The sequence below is a fragment of the Patella vulgata genome, chromosome 5 (genome assembly GCF_932274485.2).
Source record: "Patella vulgata chromosome 5, xgPatVulg1.2, whole genome shotgun sequence".
NCBI lineage: Eukaryota > Metazoa > Mollusca > Gastropoda > Patellidae > Patella > Patella vulgata.
The window spans coordinates 26,002,104-26,022,911 of NC_065883.2; the positions used below are offsets into that span (position 1 = coordinate 26,002,104).

A 20,808-nucleotide genomic window follows, 5' to 3' on the forward strand; every position below is an offset into this window, starting at 1 on the left:
GACAGTCCACTACTGTGGCCAGTGGCGGCGCCAGCCGTCGGTGATTGGAGGGGCAAAGCTGTGGCAAAGTCCAAGGTTAAGAGGGCAAAGGCACGAGCTTCAACTAGGAGTAGGGGGCCTCCCCCAGAAAATTTTGAAAAACAGGTTGCCGGAAATGCAGCCTGGCAGTATTTCAGGCACTGATCGATGAGGTAAAGTGTCAAACGAACGGACTTGCGAATCACGACGAAGCCCACTCACGAGTGTCAAAGTAGGGAGTCCTCCTCCAGAAAATTTTGAAAAATAGACGGCCGGAAATGCTGTCTTACAGTATTCTGTCAGGCACCGATCATCGAGATAAATAGATCTGCCCAGATACGTTCGTCGCCTGATCACTAGTTTATCCGACTAGAGAACAAAATGTCAAACGAACGGCCTTGCGAACCTCAACGAATTCCCCTTGTGAGCGCCAAAGTATCGAGTCCATTGGGGACCTCGCCAAGAAAATTTTGAAAAATACACTGTCGGAAATGCTCTACAACATGCAAGTTTATGACTGAGTGGGGATGTGGGATTTATTCACCGTAGAAGGTATTGATTACCGAAACGTATCGCAAATACTTTTTTTTATTTTCTAAAATTATTGGGGGGGGGGGGGGGCAAACAGAGGGCAGACCAGATTAATGGGGGGGGGGGGGGGGGCAAATGACTGTGGCTGGAGCAAGACGGAAGACATCAGTTGTGGAACCATTTCTATTTGATCCCTAGCTATCAGTAGAAGCAAAGTCCCTGAGAAATTTTTACAATTTTAAGTACATTTGGCTCTAAAACTTAAATTCTGTTTTAAATTCTAATTCCAGCATACTGTATATTTATTACTATAAAGGTCATAATGCTCAATATAACAAATTACCTAAAAATATATTTATAAACACCTGCTACCAAATTTCCATTATTGGATTTCTTCGGTTCATATTAATTTCCATTGGTTTGACACTGTCCACATCCATGCTTCACAAGCCAAGTTTTCTTTCTTAATAATCGATGCTAATATTCAGATTAACTCGAAATTGCGTATAAAATCTGGGGAATCCCCGTGCCCCGAACCCAATTGCGCAATCTTGTTGACGACACTGATATTATCAGGGAGTTATATATACAGCTTTTAGAGAAAATTCCCCGTATACCATCACTAACTATTGGATTGGCGAGTTTGTTGACTAGTCTTCAAAACAAAATAAGAAATAAATTGAAAGAGGGTCTTCTATTTCTACCTTTCTGGCTAATGAAGGTATGGAATACGGCTTATATATGTGATTTCTCGGCCAACACTGAGGGTGTACAGATCTTTAGACGCCAAATGTGGACTGTTTTGTTATGTAATCGGGCATGTTTTACATCGTTAAAAGAGTAAAATATACAAATTTAACCTTCTTTATAATAAGAAAAATAATAATGTTTGAAAGTCAGTTCTGCGAAAATCTGTCGAAGATCAAAACTCAGATGAATTTTTAACAGTATTGTGCCTATTATTTTAAAAGCTATTAATTATACATATACTTTATTTACTGGGCATCGGCGTGGTTTTCGTGGATAAAAAGTTTAGTCATTGAAAAATATGGACCCGCAAAAATATAGCCAAAATTAAGTTTTTTGATAATGGTAGTTTTCCCCGTGGAAAGAGAAACAGTTTTTCAACTTTATATCAATAACTTTATTGTGCTACTGGAAGCCAAGGTGGCTTAGTGAAGAGGGCGTTGGCTCGCTAACGTGTTCGATCCCCGCGTTGGCCGAGGAAAGTTCATGGGGATTTTACGGTGTGGTGTAGGACGGAGGGCTTGGCAAGGCACAACGTATATTCGTTCGGATGAGACGAAAACCGGCGTCCCGTGTACACATCGGCGTGCACGTAAAAGAACCTTCGAAATAAGAGTAGGCAATAGCACCGCGGCCCGCGTAAAATTTCTCTCATAGCACACTGCATGGCGCATGTCCGTCTTCATTAGTCCAAAATGGGTTGAAATAGGGTTTAACGTCTCGTCAACACAATACTTCGGTCATAAATGGTAGTTTTCATATTTCATTGTTTAGTTTACGTGTACATTTTGAGGCGAGATTATTGCCCGTGATTATTCCGGTCTACTTATCATCGAATTCTATTTGACAATAGTTATTGAATTTTATGTGCACGCCAATCAGTGCCGGGTTAAGAAGAATGGGACCCTGGCTAACCCAAGTAGATGCACCCCCCCCCCCCACTCCCCGCAAATATGTTAAATTTATACAACATTTGCCTCATAATTCGTTTGAATACACAATATAGATTAAACCAATCTGATTAAAACACAGATCCTATTTCGTTTCGTTTCTATAGTTCAAAATTTCGTTTTACTTGTCTTTACTACACTAGGATCTGGAAGAGTTGTTATCATTGACGTGTTCTGAATGGTGCGAGGGCTTAGTCAATGAAACGGTCTGTTACGGTGAGCTTTAGGCGTGTTTTGCACGGAACTGTGGGTAATTCACTAGTAACATCAATGCTCATTGGTTAATCAAATGTCTGGCGTTATAGGGTCAAAAGCTGGTCGTATGACCTCTGACGCGACCTATCGTTACAACCGGTCAGATCTTCATGTAGTGTGGGTCATCGAAAGTATAAAAAACGAAACGAAATATAGATCTGTATTTTAATCAGATTGAGATTAAACATAGAAGTACCGTAAACAATATAGATTCAATGCAAAACTGTCCAGTCTCCAGCATCATGTAGTAGAACTCAGAGTTGATTTAATTCGTTTCATATTACCGTAGGAACGTACTCGTTCGTGCATTTAGAGACTGTGCTGTAGTAGTTACAATCAACCGCAGAATTATAAACACGTATTTAAACTTTCTAAGGGACTCCTAAGCTTTGGAGACAACGTGCGCCATGGACAATCCACCGCTGACGCCAATGCGTCTATACGGATTGACGAGGAGTGTTCTATCCGAAGGACTAGGTAGGCCTACATTTCTCTTATTAGCCCCACGGGCTTGAAAAATCCTGAAAGTTCTTCTCGGCCGATGCCGGGATGCTATAATGAAATGAGTATAATAAACAAGATTTTTTGATGCCGATTAATAATATTTTTTTTACTTACACTTGACAGTATTCAGAACAAATTTTGCTGAAATTAGCCTACGTTTGGCTCCTCCCCCTAAAGTTATTTTGTTTGATTGTAATGATATTTTGGTGCGTGTGTGTCCATAAAACATGGCAATAATTACATTTTGAAAATATGTCAACAAACGCTTTTACGGGAAAATACGCACTTAGTGTTTGTTTTGAAATTTCAGCGCACCTGTAAAAGTCTTGTTGTTGGAGACTACTTTACGCATTGGTGGAAATTCGTCTGCTTTCGTCGTGACAGCTGATGTAAAACTATAAGTTACACACAAAATATTGTTTTTGTCTCAGTTAATAATTATAATTTGTGTTTTTCTTGAAACGTATGACTTTTTATATGACAGATATTTCAGGGAAAACGAAATAAAATTGATAAAACTCAAAAATTTTCGTCTGGTATTTCCCATCATTCCCTGAGCTTGGTGACGTCACGAAGCAAAACAAATTTGGACACGGGAGACTAGCTTGTTTCGGAGTCGATAAATTGTCCTATTTCTCACTGTATGGTTTGTATTGCCTGAAAAATACAAACCATAGATATCAGTTTAGACATACTGGCATCGTCCTCCGAGTCCGAAGACGGTGGTGTTTCGCCTCCACCGCCCAAAAAGCAACGACTGTCAGCCTCAATGATCATGCAGGCAAATGGCTGCCCTCAGCACAATGGAGAGACGGAGGAGTCAGCTACCACTTCACAACAAAATGGGGCCTGCTTATCCACTACAAATGGAAATATGCAGAGATCTGATGAAAATCACACCATTATGAAATCAATGTCTCGAACGGAACAAGATATTGTGAGATTAATTGGCCAACATTTGCGTGGACTGGGCCTCAAGTAAGATATTTTTAACCAGGGCATTTCCTGGTCTGGGACATCTATAATTTTTTGCTTGCTTCCTAGTTACTTATTTTAATGTCACCAGTTTACATTATATATTTATTTAGTGGGGAAAATATGAACCATTTTGTCATTTGAGTTGTTTTCACATTGGCAATGCTGATTGATAGTGTACAATATTGTTTAATAATATCTCGTTGACCCTAACTTGACTAGGCCATACTTCAGTGTGTAATGTAATGTTTATAAATTGTAAATAGAATATTGATTGATTAATCTTTTATATAAATATATACATATATATGCTAAGTGGTACAATAATGTTATTATTGCAATATTAATTTCAACCTACATGCATAGACTTACAGTACATGTGTGACTTCTAAGCTTCAATCCCAATATGGACATTTATCTTATCCCATGCTTTGAATTGTTCATCTTGTTTATTTATTTAGTCGCACTGTAGAACAATTAATAGCCGAGTCTGGTTGTATGTTGGAGCATTCTTCTGCTGCTAAATTTAGAGCACATATTATGGATGGAGATTGGGAAAAGGTAGATTTAACATTATGTTCTAACATTATGCTTAGGCCTGATCATATTGTTTTATTTTTATTAATGTGATGTCTTAGGAAAGGGAAAACTGAACTAATTATGTAAATGTACAAAATTATAAACTAGTCTCAATTTTGTGTCCTTTAAGCCTTTATGATGGCAACATTGTGATGACCCTAAGAAACAGGCATGTTGATATGATGTTTATATCTATTTATAGAATCAGCTGGCTCATTTGCATATCACATGACTTTATTATTTATATTTCTTATTTATTATTATTACCTTCAAATAGTAAAAAGAATATCTAACGCTTGTAGTTGAACTTTTAAAGTTTTATCCTCAAAACAGTCATTATTCCCTGAAGAGTTTTTGTTTTGACCTAATTTAGAGGTAAATAGGTCATACAAGGGTCATAGTATAATAATATAAGTTGTTGTATTTAATGGCAAGATAATCTCCAGCGGTCAACTTTACGTAATTGATATAGTATCAGCAGTCATGGATTGATGTTTCAGTTAATCTTTAAAGCCAAGTTATTTAATGATTTGAAATAACAATAACAAATACTATTTTATTTGGATGTCAGTTGCGGATGCTTTTTTAAAACATACCTGTAAAATCTTACACTAACATACATGTAACATGTATATATATGCACCAATATTAATATTTTTCTGTCTAATCAAAAGTCTAATTGTGATTTTCATGGACATGCAAACAGATAGATTAGTAAAAATGTCTGGATTATTGAATTAAAAGTAAATACAAGGTAAATGCACTTAATTGAAAAAAGTAAGGGAATAGTGAAAATAGAACATGAAGTCCCAAAAGTTACCCAAAACGTCGAGAAGAATACAAAGCAGTTGTCTTCTTGATTCTACAAATACCAAAATGTAACCTATATTTTGAACCAAGCAACTTATCACTATCAGGTATTTTGAAAAAAAATAAGCAAACAAGAAGTACAATGCAAACAATTTTATTTCAGGCTGATCAGGACTTGAATGAACTGAAAGATATGGTTGAATGTCCTCAAGGAACTCTAGTAAGTATTATAATATTCTCAAATTGTTATGGGAAGGGGCGGGGAATAAATGGATAAAGTCTTTCATTGAGTCAAGTGGCATAGTTTTGGCCGGGTCGCCTGTCAAACCTCATGGGTTTTCTCATGTGAAGATTTGGCTTGTTGTGCCTTGAATTGTTTTTTTTTCCCTTTTACAGAAAATGAAATTTTTGTTGCTAGAACAGAAATATTTAGAATATTTAGAAGTGGGTAGAGAAATGGATGCTTTACATTGTTTAAGGCATGAATTAACACCTTTAAAATACAATACCGAAAGGGTTCATGTACTTAGTTCGTAAGTATTTTTTTCACATTGAAGTCTAATTTATTGTTGGCAATTGATAATTGGAGTAGAAAACTAGATCCACCTTGTTGACTGTACTATAACAATCTTGATATTCTATATTTTTACAAACAACATGTAACTTAAAATTGGGCTGATTTTCATGGAAATTGGTTTGCTTATGCTGTCCTGAATTAGAATATGATAAGGATTCTGACATACCTCAAACCTATATACACAACTTGGGAATGTCTTTATATCTTTCAGATATATGATGTGCAGCAATGCTAATGACCTCAGAGAAATGTCTGAATGGTCTGGTAAAGGCCACGAATCCAGACAGAAATTAGTGGAAAAACTTCAAAGTAAGCTTTTGATTGATTGTTGTAGTAAATTTGCAATGACAGATTTCAGAATGATCTTTCTAGTATATATATGAAATTTAAACATGTTTTGTAGAGTTATCTTTCTTGTCATATTTTGGCATTAACTTCAATAGGACATTAACTTCAATCTGATTAAAATACAGATCTATATTTTGTTTTGTTCTTTTATACTTTTATAAATTTTGGTGGGCGGCAAAGGAAGATTTTCTGTCGTGTTAATATCTCATTTTGACTTAATTTTGTCAGTCGAGTCTGTTAATGTCTATCACATTTACAATAAAATGATCTTTTTGTAGCCTTCCTTCCTCCAACTGTGATGTTACCACCAAGTCGTCTGCTCACATTATTAAGTCAAGCAGTAGAAATGCAGAAAGACAAATGTCCATTCCACAATACTAAAATGGATAAAAATCTCGATGCTTTCTCTTTATTACTAGATCATATATGCACAAAGTAAGTTCAACTAAATCATATGCTATCGGACAAATGCTAGTAAATATTGTCTTAAAGATATATTCCTTCAAGGTCAATTTGGTTATCTATTGCACCTGCAGACTTCACTGAAACTTTGGGGATACTCGATTTACCATTCTGGAATAAAAATTCTGTCAATCCCACAAATAGCGACAATTGAGTGAAAAAGGGAATTTAGGGCTACAGCGTACATGTATGTTTGAAACATGTTTGTTGTGTTTAATTACGTCACAATTCTACTCACACAACCCCAGTATTCGGGACTGAAAGAAATATGACAGGACTTAATTCTGTGTCAATCGATTGCAATTCTGTCTCACTTGATTGCAATTCTGTTAATTCGTAACATTCTGTTATGACAATCGAGCAGCTAATCTGACATTTCGGTAGAAAAGGAAAAATATGATTATGGGCAGATAGAGATTTATGTGCTAAGAATAGATATAATGAAGAAGATATCATACATATCCTTTAAACTGGAAGTTTTGACAAGTAGATTTTGCTCTCATTGTTTTTATTTTGTATAATAACTCACAAATTTTATTTTTTGTAGAGATCAATTTCCCTGTCACACAACTCAGATAATAAATGACCATTGCGATGAGGTGTGGTTCTGTAGATTTTCTCCAGATGGCAATAAACTAGCTACTGGTTCCAAAGATGGAACAATGGTTATATGGGATGTTGATTTTGTATGTGTTCTTAATTTGATAGAAAATTTTATTTTATTGTCTTGGTGTATATTTATCTAGACAATTTAACTAACTGTAAAAAGGGGACCAATTAACTGCTTACTTATGGGCTTGTTGGTTTCTGTTTGTAAATTTTAGTGCAGTTCTCCTGAACTTACTATTAATTGACTCCTCAAATTTACCAGTATAGTATTGAAATTCCTCATTGAAAGAAGTTTATATAACTTTCATTAAAGAGTTTATTAAGATTTCTCTTTCTTTCTTTATCAAGGTAATCCACAGGGTTAACATTTCTGTTATGAATAAGATTATTATATTTGTAGGAAACTTTCGAATTACGACATAGGAAATCCTGTGAGAATAATACTTATGGAGTGGCATTTTTAGCCTGGAGTCCTGACAGTTCTCATATATTAGCCTGTGGTCCAGATGACTGTTCAGAAGTATTACTGTGGAATATTGATGTAAGTACAGTAGAAGCAAGTGCAAACCTTGACATAAGGCACCTGTCACAGAATTTGTCAAGTACAAATTATCACACTATATATATGTATAAACCTGGACATAAAGCACCTGTCATAGACATTGTCAAGACACAAATTATTGCAAATGTATATATTATGATATATTTGTTGTGTAATAATTTTTGCCTGACAAAGTCTATGACAGCTGCCTTATGTCCAGGTGTGAGCATGTGTTACAAACTCAATAGAGTATAATTGTTTGGTCATCATTTAGTGTAAAATTAGTACACAGTTATATTTTTGATGTCATGAAATTTATGGAATGTGTATTTTTACAGACAGGAGAATTACGACAGAAAATAACACAATCATCAGATGATAGTTTAACAAGTGCAGCTTGGCATACTGATGGTAAAAAATTTGTCACAGGTGGAACCAGAGGCCAGTTTTATATATGTGTAAGTACATAGAATAGTCCTGTCTTCATTAGTCCAGTCGGTGCAGAACAGTAGGATGTTAAAATAGTGGACAACTGAAACAATATTACAGTGTATGAAAATTTCAATCAAAATAATAATCTTCAGAAACACTTGATTTGCTTAACAGGGTTATGTAACCCATTTAAAAAGTTTCATATTTCTCTTGTATGGCTGACTTGATAATCACAAGATCACTCGCTACTATAACATTGGGGTTATCAAGGCACTTACACAGTATGGAATTTAAGGACTTCGTAGTTTAGAGATTAGTATACCTAAGTAAAATTAAACAGTATATGCAAAAAATCAATTTTGTACAAATATTGATCCGAAGGCGTATGAAATTTGAAATATACGCTAATTCCAAGTCCTAATTAGAATTACTTCTTGCTTGTTCAAATATTCCAAATAGATTTAGAGCCTCAAACTGTTGTTTTCAAGGATCTAATTTTATATTAAAATTAACTGTAGTTGATTGTTGTATTTACAGGATATAGATGGTACGATGTTAGATAATTGGGAAGGTGTACGAGTACAGTGTTTAGCTTGTCAAAATGACACTAAATTATTTCTAGCTGCTGATACACATCACAGGATCAGAGCATATAACTTTGATGATCAACATGATTATAATATGTAAGTTTTGAAGAATAATTAAAATAATCTTTACATCCAGGAATGGATATATTTTATATAAATTATCTAGGCTGGATTCCTAAATCTTTAGTCACACATGAACCTATCTACTTACCCATCTCACAACTTATGAGATGCATCATAAACAATTTGCCACCTGTTCAGAACAGGACTCTCATTTAGTCATATTTGCTAGTCTTGAAATTTCAAAGAATTTAACCTTTGAGCTCAATAATTACAGTTAGAATTTGTTTTTATACGCCCACATTTTCATGTGGATGTATATTGTCGTTGCCCCCGTCTGTCCATCTGGACGTCCGTCCACAATTGTTTGTGAACAGTCTACAGATCACAATTTTTATCCGATTTCAATGAAACTTGAAATATAGGTTTATCACCCTAAGATCTCGGTTCCTTTCGATATTGGCATGTATCGGACTGTAACTTCATGGATTATGGCCCCTGATTGTACGAAAAATCACGTTTTTAGCTTGTGAACACTGTAGAGGTCACAATTTTTATCCGATTTAGTTTAAACTTGAAATGTATGATTATAACCCAAAGATCTCGGTTCCTTTCGATATTCGCGCATATTGGAACGTAACTTCCTGAATTATGGCCCCTGATTGTACGAAAAATTGCGTTTTTAGCTTGTGGACCATATAGAGGTCATAATTTTTATCCGATTTAAAAAAACGTATAATTATATCACCGTTACACCCTAAACACGGCTGAGTTCGAATTTCGTGAAAATTGGCCCAAAATTGACAGCGTAAAAATATGGTATATCAAGGTTGTGGACCCTATAGAGGTCACAATTTTTATCCGATTTTGTTGAAACTTGAAATGTAAGTTTATAACCCAAAGATCTTGGTTCCTTTCGATATTCGCGCATATCAGACTGTAACTTCCTGAATTATGGCCCCTGATTTTACGAAAAATCATGTTTTTAGCTTGTTGACCCTATAGAGGTCATAATTTTTATCTGATTTAAAAAAACGTATTATTGTATCACCGTTAGACCCTAAGGACGGCTGAGTTCGAATTTCACGAAAATCGGCCCCAAACTGACAGACAAAATGGCCGCCCATCGTTCTCAAATAGCGTAAAAATATGGTATATCAAGGTTGTGGACCCTATAGACGTCACAATTTTAATCCTATTTTGATAAAACTTGAAATGTAAGTTTATAACCAAAAGATCTCGGTTCCTTTTGATATTCGCGCATATCGGAACGTAACTTCCTGAATTATGGCCCCTGATTGTACGAAAAATCACGTTTTTAGCTTGTGGACCCTATAGAGGTCATAATTTTTATCCGATTTAAAAAAACGTATTATTATATCACCGTTACACCCTATGGACGACTGAGATCGAATTTCGGGAAAATCGGCCAAAAACTGACAGGCAAAATTTCAAGGTTGTGGACCCTAAAGAGGTCACAATTTTTTATCTGATTTTGTTGAATCTTGAAATATAAGTTTATATCTTGGTTCCTTTCAATGTTCGCGCATATCGGACCGTAACTTCCTGAATTATGGCCCCTGATTGTACGAAAAATCACTTTCTTTTTAGCTTGTTCTCTATCCATCTCTCGAAAATGTGGGCGTATCCTGTCTGGCAGCCGCTGGTTATTTTTTATGTGTAAAACACTTAAATAATATCATACAAATAATATCTTTCAATTAAGAGGTAAACAAAACATGCAAACATTTAATTATCTGGCAATATTTTGAAGTCGAAAGTCTTGGCACAGAGAATTAACACTTGTTTACAAAATTATTTTATGTAAACTAAAGTTATTAATTATACCTGTCAATTTATTATTTCTAATATTGTTATGACTTACAGACTTCAGGAGGACCATCCCATCATGTCTTTCACTGTCAATGATACTGGCAGATTAGCTTTAGTTAATGTAGCGACTCAGGTAAAACCATATTTCTTTTGATATGATTAAATCTAGAATCTGTAGATGATTGACACATACAAAAAATCTCATATATAAATCCTAACTGTTTAATCATAGAATATAATAAGTAAAAGCAAACTGATTTATGATCTTTTAGAGGCATTTAGTAACTGGATAGAGCAATAAACTATAACACATACTTATGGAAGAACAATTACTGATTTATTTGGGCGACGTTTCGAAGAGTATTCTCTCTTGAAAACGTTGAGAGAATACTCTTTGAAACGTCGCCCAAATAAATCAGTAATTGTTCTTCCATAAGTATGTGTTATAGTTTATCAAACTGATTTATATTTCTAGAAAAAATGTGCTGAAAAGTTGGAAGAAAAAGAAGTGATAAAAAGTACTAGAAAGTTTATCCAAGTTGCTAGTTTAGTGATGATAATATTTATAGACATAATCTTAAATTTTGTATTTAAATTTTTTTTTTTACCAGGGTGTACATTTATGGGATTTAAAAGATAAAGTGTTATTACGGAAATTTCAAGGGGTTACACAAGGTTTTTATACCATATATTCCTGTTTTGGAGGTTTAAATCAAGATTTTGTAGCAAGTGGTAGTGAAGGTAAGTACCGCTCCTGACAAATACAGTACATGGATGATTTTTATTTCTACTTTAAAAAAAAAACTTTCGCCGACCACTGGTGAAAATTATACGACTAAAAAAAAATAATGCCACAAAAATTATCATGGTAGAATGTAGATATGTGATTAAAGGGTTATTAAGAAAAATAACAAACTTTACCTTATATACAATCCCTCGTTAAATTGACATTAAATTAATACATTTCCTTTGCATGCATTCGTCACTATTTTTGTCCCCCGCCTTTCGAAGAAAGCAGGGGACTATTAAAATGGGTTCGTCCGTCTGTCTGTCCGTCTGTCTGTCCGTCACACTTTTTGGGACACAATAACTCTCTTCCTAATTGAGCTAGAATGTTCAAACTTGGTGTATGTGTTTATTAGGTCAATGCCTTGATGGAGTTCGAAGATGAGCATTTTCCGCTTAGGGTAAGCAGAGATAAGCAATTTGATTGGTTGATGCTTTGGGACACGATAACTCTCTTCCTAATTGGGCTAGAATGTTCAAACTTGGTGTATGTGTTGATTAGGTCAATGCCTTGATGGAGTTCGAAGATGAGCATTTTCCGCTTAGGGTAAGCAGAGATAAGCAATTTGATTGGTTGATGCTTTGGGACACGATAACTTTTAATTGAGCTAGAATGTTCAAACTTGGTGTATGTGTTTATTAGGTCAATGCCTTGTTTATTTTGATTCTATCTGATAGAGAGTGATGAAACTTAATGTATACTTAATAATCAGTTTGATTGCTGGATACTTTTGAAAAAGATAAACATGCAATTAATTAATATATGTCATCTATTTATTTCGGGATTTCAGCGGGGGACATCAGCCTCACTGTTGGCTTGTCCAATGTAAATTTTCCCCGAAAGATTTGTAATTTCTGGACATCGCCAGGACAATTTACCCAATACAACCTCATTATTGTGAAAAGCTGACAGAATACTTCAAATATATCAATAAAAATTATTTAATTTGCATAAACTTGCAAATATTGATAATTCTAAAGGCTAAACACTACCAATGTCAGTGATTAACAACAACCTCCCAATTCTAATCCAAACAAACAAATACAACAGCATACTTTTTTAATATTATACAAAACCGACAGATTTCCTCAATTGTTTCAATATCAGTGAGTTAATTCTTTAAAAAATTACAAATTTTTACGGTATCCGTGATAAAGGGGGGTATTATGGAATGGCAAAACATTTAAATTTTTTTTTCATTATCAAAAGGCTAAAGAGAAGAATGACAGAACAGGGCATGTCAATAAATGCTGCTGTTGGTACATGAAGCAATTTTACTATGTCTCTGATTTAAGTAGATTTAAACGATTCTGCCATTTAATGATTTAATTTAAAAATAGAGAAACAAGACTAAGACTCAAATGACCAGTACGGTGGTTATGATCATTGCACACATCTTGTCAAAACTACAACCATTGATAACTTCGCTCATAATAAAGAAATTTGAATGAAATTTTCAATATCTTTATTTTGCATTATCTATTTTTGAAATATTATAGCGAGAATGCCAGCTCTTTATCTAAATCTTACATAATGCCCGTTTAAATTTGTGACCCGATTACCGGGTATGACTGGTCACCATTTTCTACTGAATTTAAAGGAAATAAGATCATTAAAAAATTGTCTTTTTAGGAGTAATGGGGTCCAAAATAATCAATTATTGCAGTAATTTGGAGAGGAGATTGCAATCTGGGCCAATCAGCATCTATCCTCTAGACAGTGCCTGAACATTTGGACGTATCATACCCATTCTAGATTGGAGCCTAGATGGCATTGTGGGTCAGTGAGCACCTACCTATCTCCATCTCTATCCATTGCTAACCATCAATACTCTTGACTTGTTGATTTATTTGACAAGTTTATTCTGGAGCACTTGTCAATGATTTCATCCATCAAGGAAGTGGACAAATACTTGAATGTTTTTTCTTTTAGAAGAAGCGTCTTGTATTTATTGTAAAGCTAAAGCTCACGAAAAATATTCCATGCTAACAATTTGATATTTTTATATTTTTTTGTGTAGACAACAAAGTTTATATATGGCATAGTAAAAAAGAAGCTCCAGTGGCCACATTAGAAGGTCACAGTCGAACAGTTAATTGTGTTCACTGGAATCCCAAGTTACCAAGTATGATAGCCAGTGCCTCTGATGATGGTACAGTTAGAATATGGGGGCCCTTAGATAAAGGTAATTATATATAGTAAGGTAGATATAGATGTATAGAGTTTCAAAATAATCCATGGACATCACAGTCTGTCAACAATGTAGAAATGTTGACCGATCTTCGCAAAATTTTCAGGAATATAGTAGGCAAGCTATTATTGCAACTTCATTGTGGATGAAAGGACATGACAAATGCATATGCAATTGACAGAGAGCATAATGATTCTACAACAGAGGGTAATGGGGACAAATCATTCGTTTGCAGTGTATTGTATTTTGTATAATAGTACCTTCTTTACGATAGAGAGCCACGGTGGCTGAGTGAGTAAGACGCTGGTTCGCTAGCCTGGTGGTCGCAGGTTCGGTCCCGGTGCTGGCTGAGAAAGTTCATCAGGATTTTCCGGCGTATATTTCCCCCTTGTCAGTGGTGCACGACGAAGGCCCTGACTAGGACAGCTGTCTAGTCGTTTGGATGGAATGGAAAAGCAAGGTCTTGTGTACACATTGGTGTGCACTAAAAGATCCCTTGGCATTTGGAATTTGATATAAGAGTAGACCATAGTGCTGCCGTCCGGGCAAAATTTCCCTCATATCACACTGTATGGCATATGCCCATCTTCATTAGCCCAGTCGGAGTAGAACAGTAGGTTGTTAAACCCCATTTCATTTCATTGCCTTACCATAGTAACCTCCTATTTTCCTGCATAAAACAGGATAATAAAGATTTGCATAAGCTATACCACAATTGAATTCAAACGTGTACATGGGACCTTGGTTTTTCTTCCCATCCAAATGACTAGACACTTTTCCTTGTCAGGCCTTCCGTCCTGCACCACTGACAAAGGAAAACCATACTGGAAAATCCTGGGAAACTTGATCGGCCAACATAGAGAGATAGTTTTGTGAGCCAGTGTCTTACTCAGCCACTGAAGAAAGCAGGGGACTATTAAAATCGATCTGTTCATCACACTTTTTGGGACACAATAACTCTGCTTCTAATTGAGCTAGAATGTTCAAACTTGATGTAGGGTGGGGATTTATCATGAATAGCAGTGGCTGCTTGTACAAATTCTACTGCAATCAATTTGATTGCTCAGTACCTTTGAAAAAGACAAATTTGCAATTAATTAATATGTGTCTTCTATTTATTTTGGAATTTTGACAGGGGACATCAATCCTCATTGTTGGCTTGTTCATATTGAATAATGAACTAATTTAGTATATATGATATATTGTATATTTTACAGGTAATGGTAATGAATCTGGTCGTAGTACACCTGTATGACATATAGTGAATGTTTAAATATTCATTATATAAACTCTACTGTACCATATTACATTATAAACTCTTATGGTACCCTATAAACTAGATCTCAACAAAAGAGACTAAGTAAAGCTAGCGGCCCCACCTTGTGGCTGGTAAAGACAGATTTTTCTGTTTTTCCACAAGGTGTAAAATGAAAGTAGAAGAAAGAGATAGAAAGAGAATTTAATATAATTGAATGAAATCGTTTGTGTCTGTAACTAAACATGAAGAAAGATATAAATATTGTGCCGTCTACTTGAAGTGAACCTTATTTATGGAAAGATAAACAACAGTTTGTCAGTTACTAGTAGTTGATTGATCAGGATATAGATATTAAAGTAGCAGGACCACTTTAAAAACAACATACAAAAAACCCCATTTCTATAAACTACATATTATATTTTATTGTTGTTGATAAACTTTGAAAATAAGTCTTGTGTGTGTCTTTTATCAGGGGTCTCGGATACATTAGACTCTTAATGCTGGTTAAAAGCAACATGAATCAGTAAGCACATGTTGTGAAAGTTGAATATTTAGATACAACTCCATGAAGTCATTTGCAAATTTACTACGAGGGTATTTTTGATATTAATAAATCTTATATGATTCTACTTCGATTGTATTTAGTCTTATACATTAAGTATGAATTTAATTGCATACCATGCTTTGTAGATATAGAAAAATAATTATTTCATGTGTATGGATACTGAAATTAAATTTACCGAACTATATATGTCAGTATATATACAGGTCACAATTCTATGGAATACAATTACTGTTTATTACTGAGTGACTTTTTGACTAGGCTACTCTCCAGTATTCTATAAAATTGTGATCTGTGTATTTCTGGTTTAAGTACCAAATGCCATTGAAACAATTCATATATGTTAGGAAAAGAATAAATTGTCACCATATTAGTGTCTGTAGTTAAGCTGCTTACATTCTGTTGATGTTTCTCTACCTCAATATTGTTTGGTTCTGTTTTCTGCCTCTTTTAAATTGTCAAGTGTTCATAGTACTTCTGCCTATTTGCCCTTGATTGTTATCGAGCAGCATAGGAACTGTTTTCAATTTACAAAATGAAGTCTTGTCACTGAAATAAGACCATACATTTCCTTGACAGTGTATGGCTGTTGTCTGCAATACTTGCGGTTGTCATTTAACAATTTAGTTCTTATTTTTGTTATTGTTAGCTTACTAATCACTTTCAGTTCATGTTGTTTATTTATTATTTAGGTCATAAGAAATAAGATATTTTCAGTTTGGACTAAATGACCTAATTAACCTCAGTGAACATATCTTTAAGATTATATTAAGTGTATGCTTATCACTAACTACATCGACATGTATATTAATAATGTGTTTCAACATGGCAGAAAATAATACATGATATGCCATATAAAGCAGGGCTCTCATTTCAGTCATATTTAGCCATCTTGACTGATTGTGAAAGACTGTTGATCAATTAGAATTTCCAAAGAAGAAATTTTAATTTATAGGTTGTATGTGTAAAAACACTTTAAAATATATATTATTAAATTGGGATAATGCTAAAAATTATCATGTTTTTTGGGACAAAAATCTTGTTAATCTGAAATGAACAAATTCATCAAAATTTGACCGAAGTATAAATAGGATAAGGGATACACAAAAAGCATAAAGAATTTAAAAAAAGACGATATAAATAGTTTGTGAGCTATTTTAGGACTGTTTGGAAATGTTAAATAATGGTGGTTTAATATCAAATCAAGGCAAAAACACTCTGTTGTACTATGCACACTGGATAAGTGTGAAATATGTATTCTGCTTTGCTGTCATTCTCTGAAACCCATCTTTTCCAACCACAACATGTCAAGTGATTTTGTTTATTTAGGTACTGAGGTATATGTGGTAATTTTGTTAGTGAAATAATTACAGCATCTTACATATTTCTATTTTGAAACAACCCTCAGTAGCAAGAAAATAAAACAAAATCCATATGGCACACCGCAGTCAAGTGGTAAATGAGATATGTTGGGTTTCCTAGAATGCTTTACTATTATGTCTCTTATAGAAACTTTACTGAGATATTTATTAAAACAAATCTTTATTGGTGTTCAAAGGTTTTTGAATTCAGGTTATTAATAAATATAGGGTGTATTTGTTTTACTGCCAATGGCTAGACTTTTTATTGTTCAGATTCAGATTGTTCAAATCATGAAATGTTGCTAAAAACTATGAATAAACATCATTTACTACACGTGTTGATACAATCAAATTACAGATCATATAGATTTTATTCAAAAAACATTTAACCCTTCGATAACCCACTTGATATTCCTATTTCATACATAAACATTATGTTCTTTTAGAATTTATCCATTGTTAACTTTGCAAAGCATTTAACCCTAACTTCACAAACCCTATAAACCAGCAACTCATTTGTCCAGCATATTAATAGAATCAGTAAGTACAGTGTGTATCTAATAATTAATATTACATGCATGCTTATGTGTTAAGTTTTGTAAAATATGGTTTTATGTGTGTTACATCCTAATTATGTAAATAAATACTATATATTATATATAATTATCCATATTATTTCTTATGAATTATACAGGATATGTAGTTAATTATGTGACTTATTTTTTCTCATTTGTATTTTGAGTGATTGTTTTATATACTTGCTTTAGTGATTGTTTTTTTTCCGATGAAGCAGCCAATCGCTAAAGGGAAGGTCAGCCTATTTTTTTTTTGGTTTGGATCTACAAACTTTTATTTAACTAAATTATAATTATATAACCTTATTTATTGTCCCCCGACTTTCGAAGAAAGCAGGGGACTATTGAAATGGGCTCGTCCGTCTGTCCGTCCATCTGTCACACTTTTTGGGACACAAGTAACCCTCCTTCTAATTGAGCAACAATGTTTACACATGGTGTAGAAATTTGATTGGTCGAGACTTTGAAACACAATAACTCTCCTTCTAATTGAGGTAGAATGTTCAAACTTAGTGTAGGCATTATTAGGTGAATGCCTTGATGGAGTTCAATGATGAAAATTGTCTGCTTAAGGTAAGCAGTGATAAGCAATTTGATTGGCTGATGCTTTTAGGCACGATAACTTTGGTTATAATTAAATGAGAGCTATGAAACTCTGAATATAGATTCATTATATCATTACCTTGACTAAGTTTGATCAGAATTTTCTGCTTAGGCTAAGGAGCGATAAGGAATTTGATTGGTCAAGACTTTGCAACATAACAACTCTGCCTTTAATTGAGGTAGAATGTTTAAACTTGATGTTGATGTTCATTAGGTGAATGTCTTGACTGAGTTCAATGATTAACAAAGCTAAGCAATTTCTTTGACTTTGATTCTGTCTGATAGAGAGTGATGAAACTTAGTGTATAGTTGATAATCAGTTTGATTGCTCGATACTTTTGAAAAAGCTAAACGTGCAATTAATTAATGTGTGGTCTAGTTATTTCGGGATTTCGACTGGGGACATCAGCCTCACTGTTGGCTTGTTTGTCTTCCTTTTATTAGTCTTGTTTTTCTTTTAATTCAAATCATGATGTAATTTCTGGAGGATTAATTCAAGAAGAAAGCAAGGAATTTGAAATTCAGTTTCACCAATATCAATTAATTTTTGGCAATTTACAATTGTTCAGAATATTTCCTATGTAGTTGTAAAAGAAAAAAAAATGTGCCTTTTTTGTTGAAAACTTCTAAAACTAGTTTGCAATAAACAAACATTTATCTTGCACTAGTCAGCATAATTGCATATAACAAGCAAGTATTAGCTGTCTGGATAATCTCTTACACTGTGTAGTCATGTGTTTTTCCACTGTCTGCCACTGGAAGCTGTAAAGCTGAGTATACTATTTGTGTCTTGATTTATCTCTTTATAAATGAATTCTAAGTCTTTCAGTATTTCTGTTTTAGTATATGTTGAAATTATTATTTCTTTATAATTTAACATTAAATTTTGCTTTATTTGATAATTTACTTTGTAGTGCTAATAAAGCCACCAGTAGTTATTTGCTTTGGCAAGTTTGTGTAATTTTTTTATGAAAGTATTTTTTAGTCTAGTGTGGAACTCGAATTTTCTCAGATGAGTGATTTGGAATGGGTGTTTGTTACGATTTCTGTACATTCTTTTTTTTAAAACTACAAATAAAGAGTCAAATTTTAATTATGCATCATTTTGAGTATGCTTCAAGCATATATTGATTTGATTATTGCTCCATCAATTAACTGTTTTAAGAAAACATACACATGCATAAATTGTCACATCGTCAACTGATAAATCATGGTTTGTTAATAATCTTCATGTCTTTTCAAATAAATATCTATGAATATATATATTATTTTTTATTTCAATAAACTGCAAAGTGAGATTGCCTAATTGGATCAAGAAATGGATAACATTTAATATAATATTTATATGCGCACATGTTATGGCCATTGATCACTTTGAATTGTGTTGTGGACGCTCTGCTCTGGAGGCTCAAGTTATTATCTGTTTGCCTTTACATTTATACACAGTGTCAACGGTTATGAGATAAAATAGCCTGTTTAGTGATTCCCATAACTTGAACAGCTAAATTCATAGTACGTTTGTATACGAAACGTTAGCTAGGACCAAACAATTTCTAATGACAACTTGATAATTAATTAATGGGTTCTTACTTTTAATCAGTTTTACTTTTTAGTGTCTTGTAAATACTTTCGTTATCGACAAAGAATTTGACAGCCCTTATCAGACAACTTACAATGTTGTATCCCAGTGAGAATTAGTCATTTTTATACGTCCACATATGAATGTGGACGTAATAAAATATGCCATCGCACCAGTCTGTGGGTGTGTTTGTATGTGTCACCTACAGGGCGCCTATTCTTATTGTATTGTCTTGAAACTTTGCATGCCCGATGCCCAGGAGCAGAGTCACGCCCAGTTTCTGTGTGTGTCTATCACGTACAGGTCACAATGGATTGTCTTAAAACTTTTTGTTTTGTACTATTCCTCATACCCTAAGGATGAGCCACATCTAATTTTGTATGCGTCTGTTTACTATCTACAGGCTGCATTTCTTGACTGATTATCTTGAAACCTTGCATACTTATTCTTTATACCCCAAGGGTCATCCCTATTGTTTTGGTGAATGCCCATTTCCCAAGGGCAGAGCCACACCCATTTTCTCTTTGTGTGTCGCCTTCAGGTCGCAATTTTTAAGGGATTATCTTGAAAACTTTTCATATTCCTTATACTAATATACCCTAAGGATGAGCTCTATTATTTTTGGTGCATGCCCGACCTCCAGGGACAGAGCCACACCCAATTTATGTGTGTGTGTGACACTATGGGTAGAGTTACATTGTGTGACAGTACACTTTGGGGTAGCTGTGACATTATTGTCTATGACTTTCTTTGACTTCACGTTGTGGGATCAATTATTTCAATCATCAATTAACTGCCTCTGGAACACCGTTTATGTTGTTACTAAGTTTATATTAATAAACAAATACAGCAAACTACAAAGTTATGATAGTACTTTTCGAGTTATTAAATTATCCACGGTCTGAGTTAAATATCCTTTCTGACTCAGACCTAACGGCCTAAACGTGGCAAGAGCCACATACTTCTTGCTAGTTCTACATAAGGAGGCTATGGGTATGTTCCCCTGAGCTCTGAATGATGGTCTTCCCTACGGTCTCATCATGATATCTGAGGGTAAATCAAACAAGCTCTCTC

General features: G+C 34.2%; 1 protein-coding gene across 1 annotated transcript; it reads left to right on the forward strand.

Moving 5' to 3' along the window:
- The first annotated feature begins 3,566 nt into the window (after positions 1 to 3,566).
- On the forward strand, positions 3,567 to 19,416 carry LOC126820882 (WD repeat-containing protein 26). Its single transcript, XM_050549034.1, has 14 exons — positions 3,567 to 3,983; positions 4,442 to 4,541; positions 5,533 to 5,589; positions 5,766 to 5,902; positions 6,158 to 6,255; positions 6,573 to 6,729; positions 7,304 to 7,442; positions 7,766 to 7,906; positions 8,245 to 8,364; positions 8,876 to 9,021; positions 10,873 to 10,951; positions 11,430 to 11,559; positions 13,626 to 13,790; positions 15,014 to 19,416. Exons 1-14 carry the CDS (start codon positions 3,775 to 3,777, stop codon positions 15,049 to 15,051), a joined length of 1,716 nt encoding a protein of 571 aa, XP_050404991.1. The 5' UTR covers positions 3,567 to 3,774; the 3' UTR covers positions 15,052 to 19,416.
- The last annotated feature ends 1,392 nt before the right edge of the window (positions 19,417 to 20,808 follow it).

Bases quoted from the DNA above. Each gene is read 5' to 3' on its own strand.
- LOC126820882 (XM_050549034.1), top strand. From the start codon at position 3,775: ATGATCATGCAGGCAAATGGCTGCCCTCAGCACAATGGAGAGACGGAG. The intron at 6,730-7,303 runs GTAAGTTCAACT...TATTTTTTGTAG, and splicing joins CTAGATCATATATGCACAAA to AGATCAATTTCCCTGTCACA. The intron at 7,443-7,765 runs GTATGTGTTCTT...TTATATTTGTAG, and splicing joins TTATATGGGATGTTGATTTT to GAAACTTTCGAATTACGACA.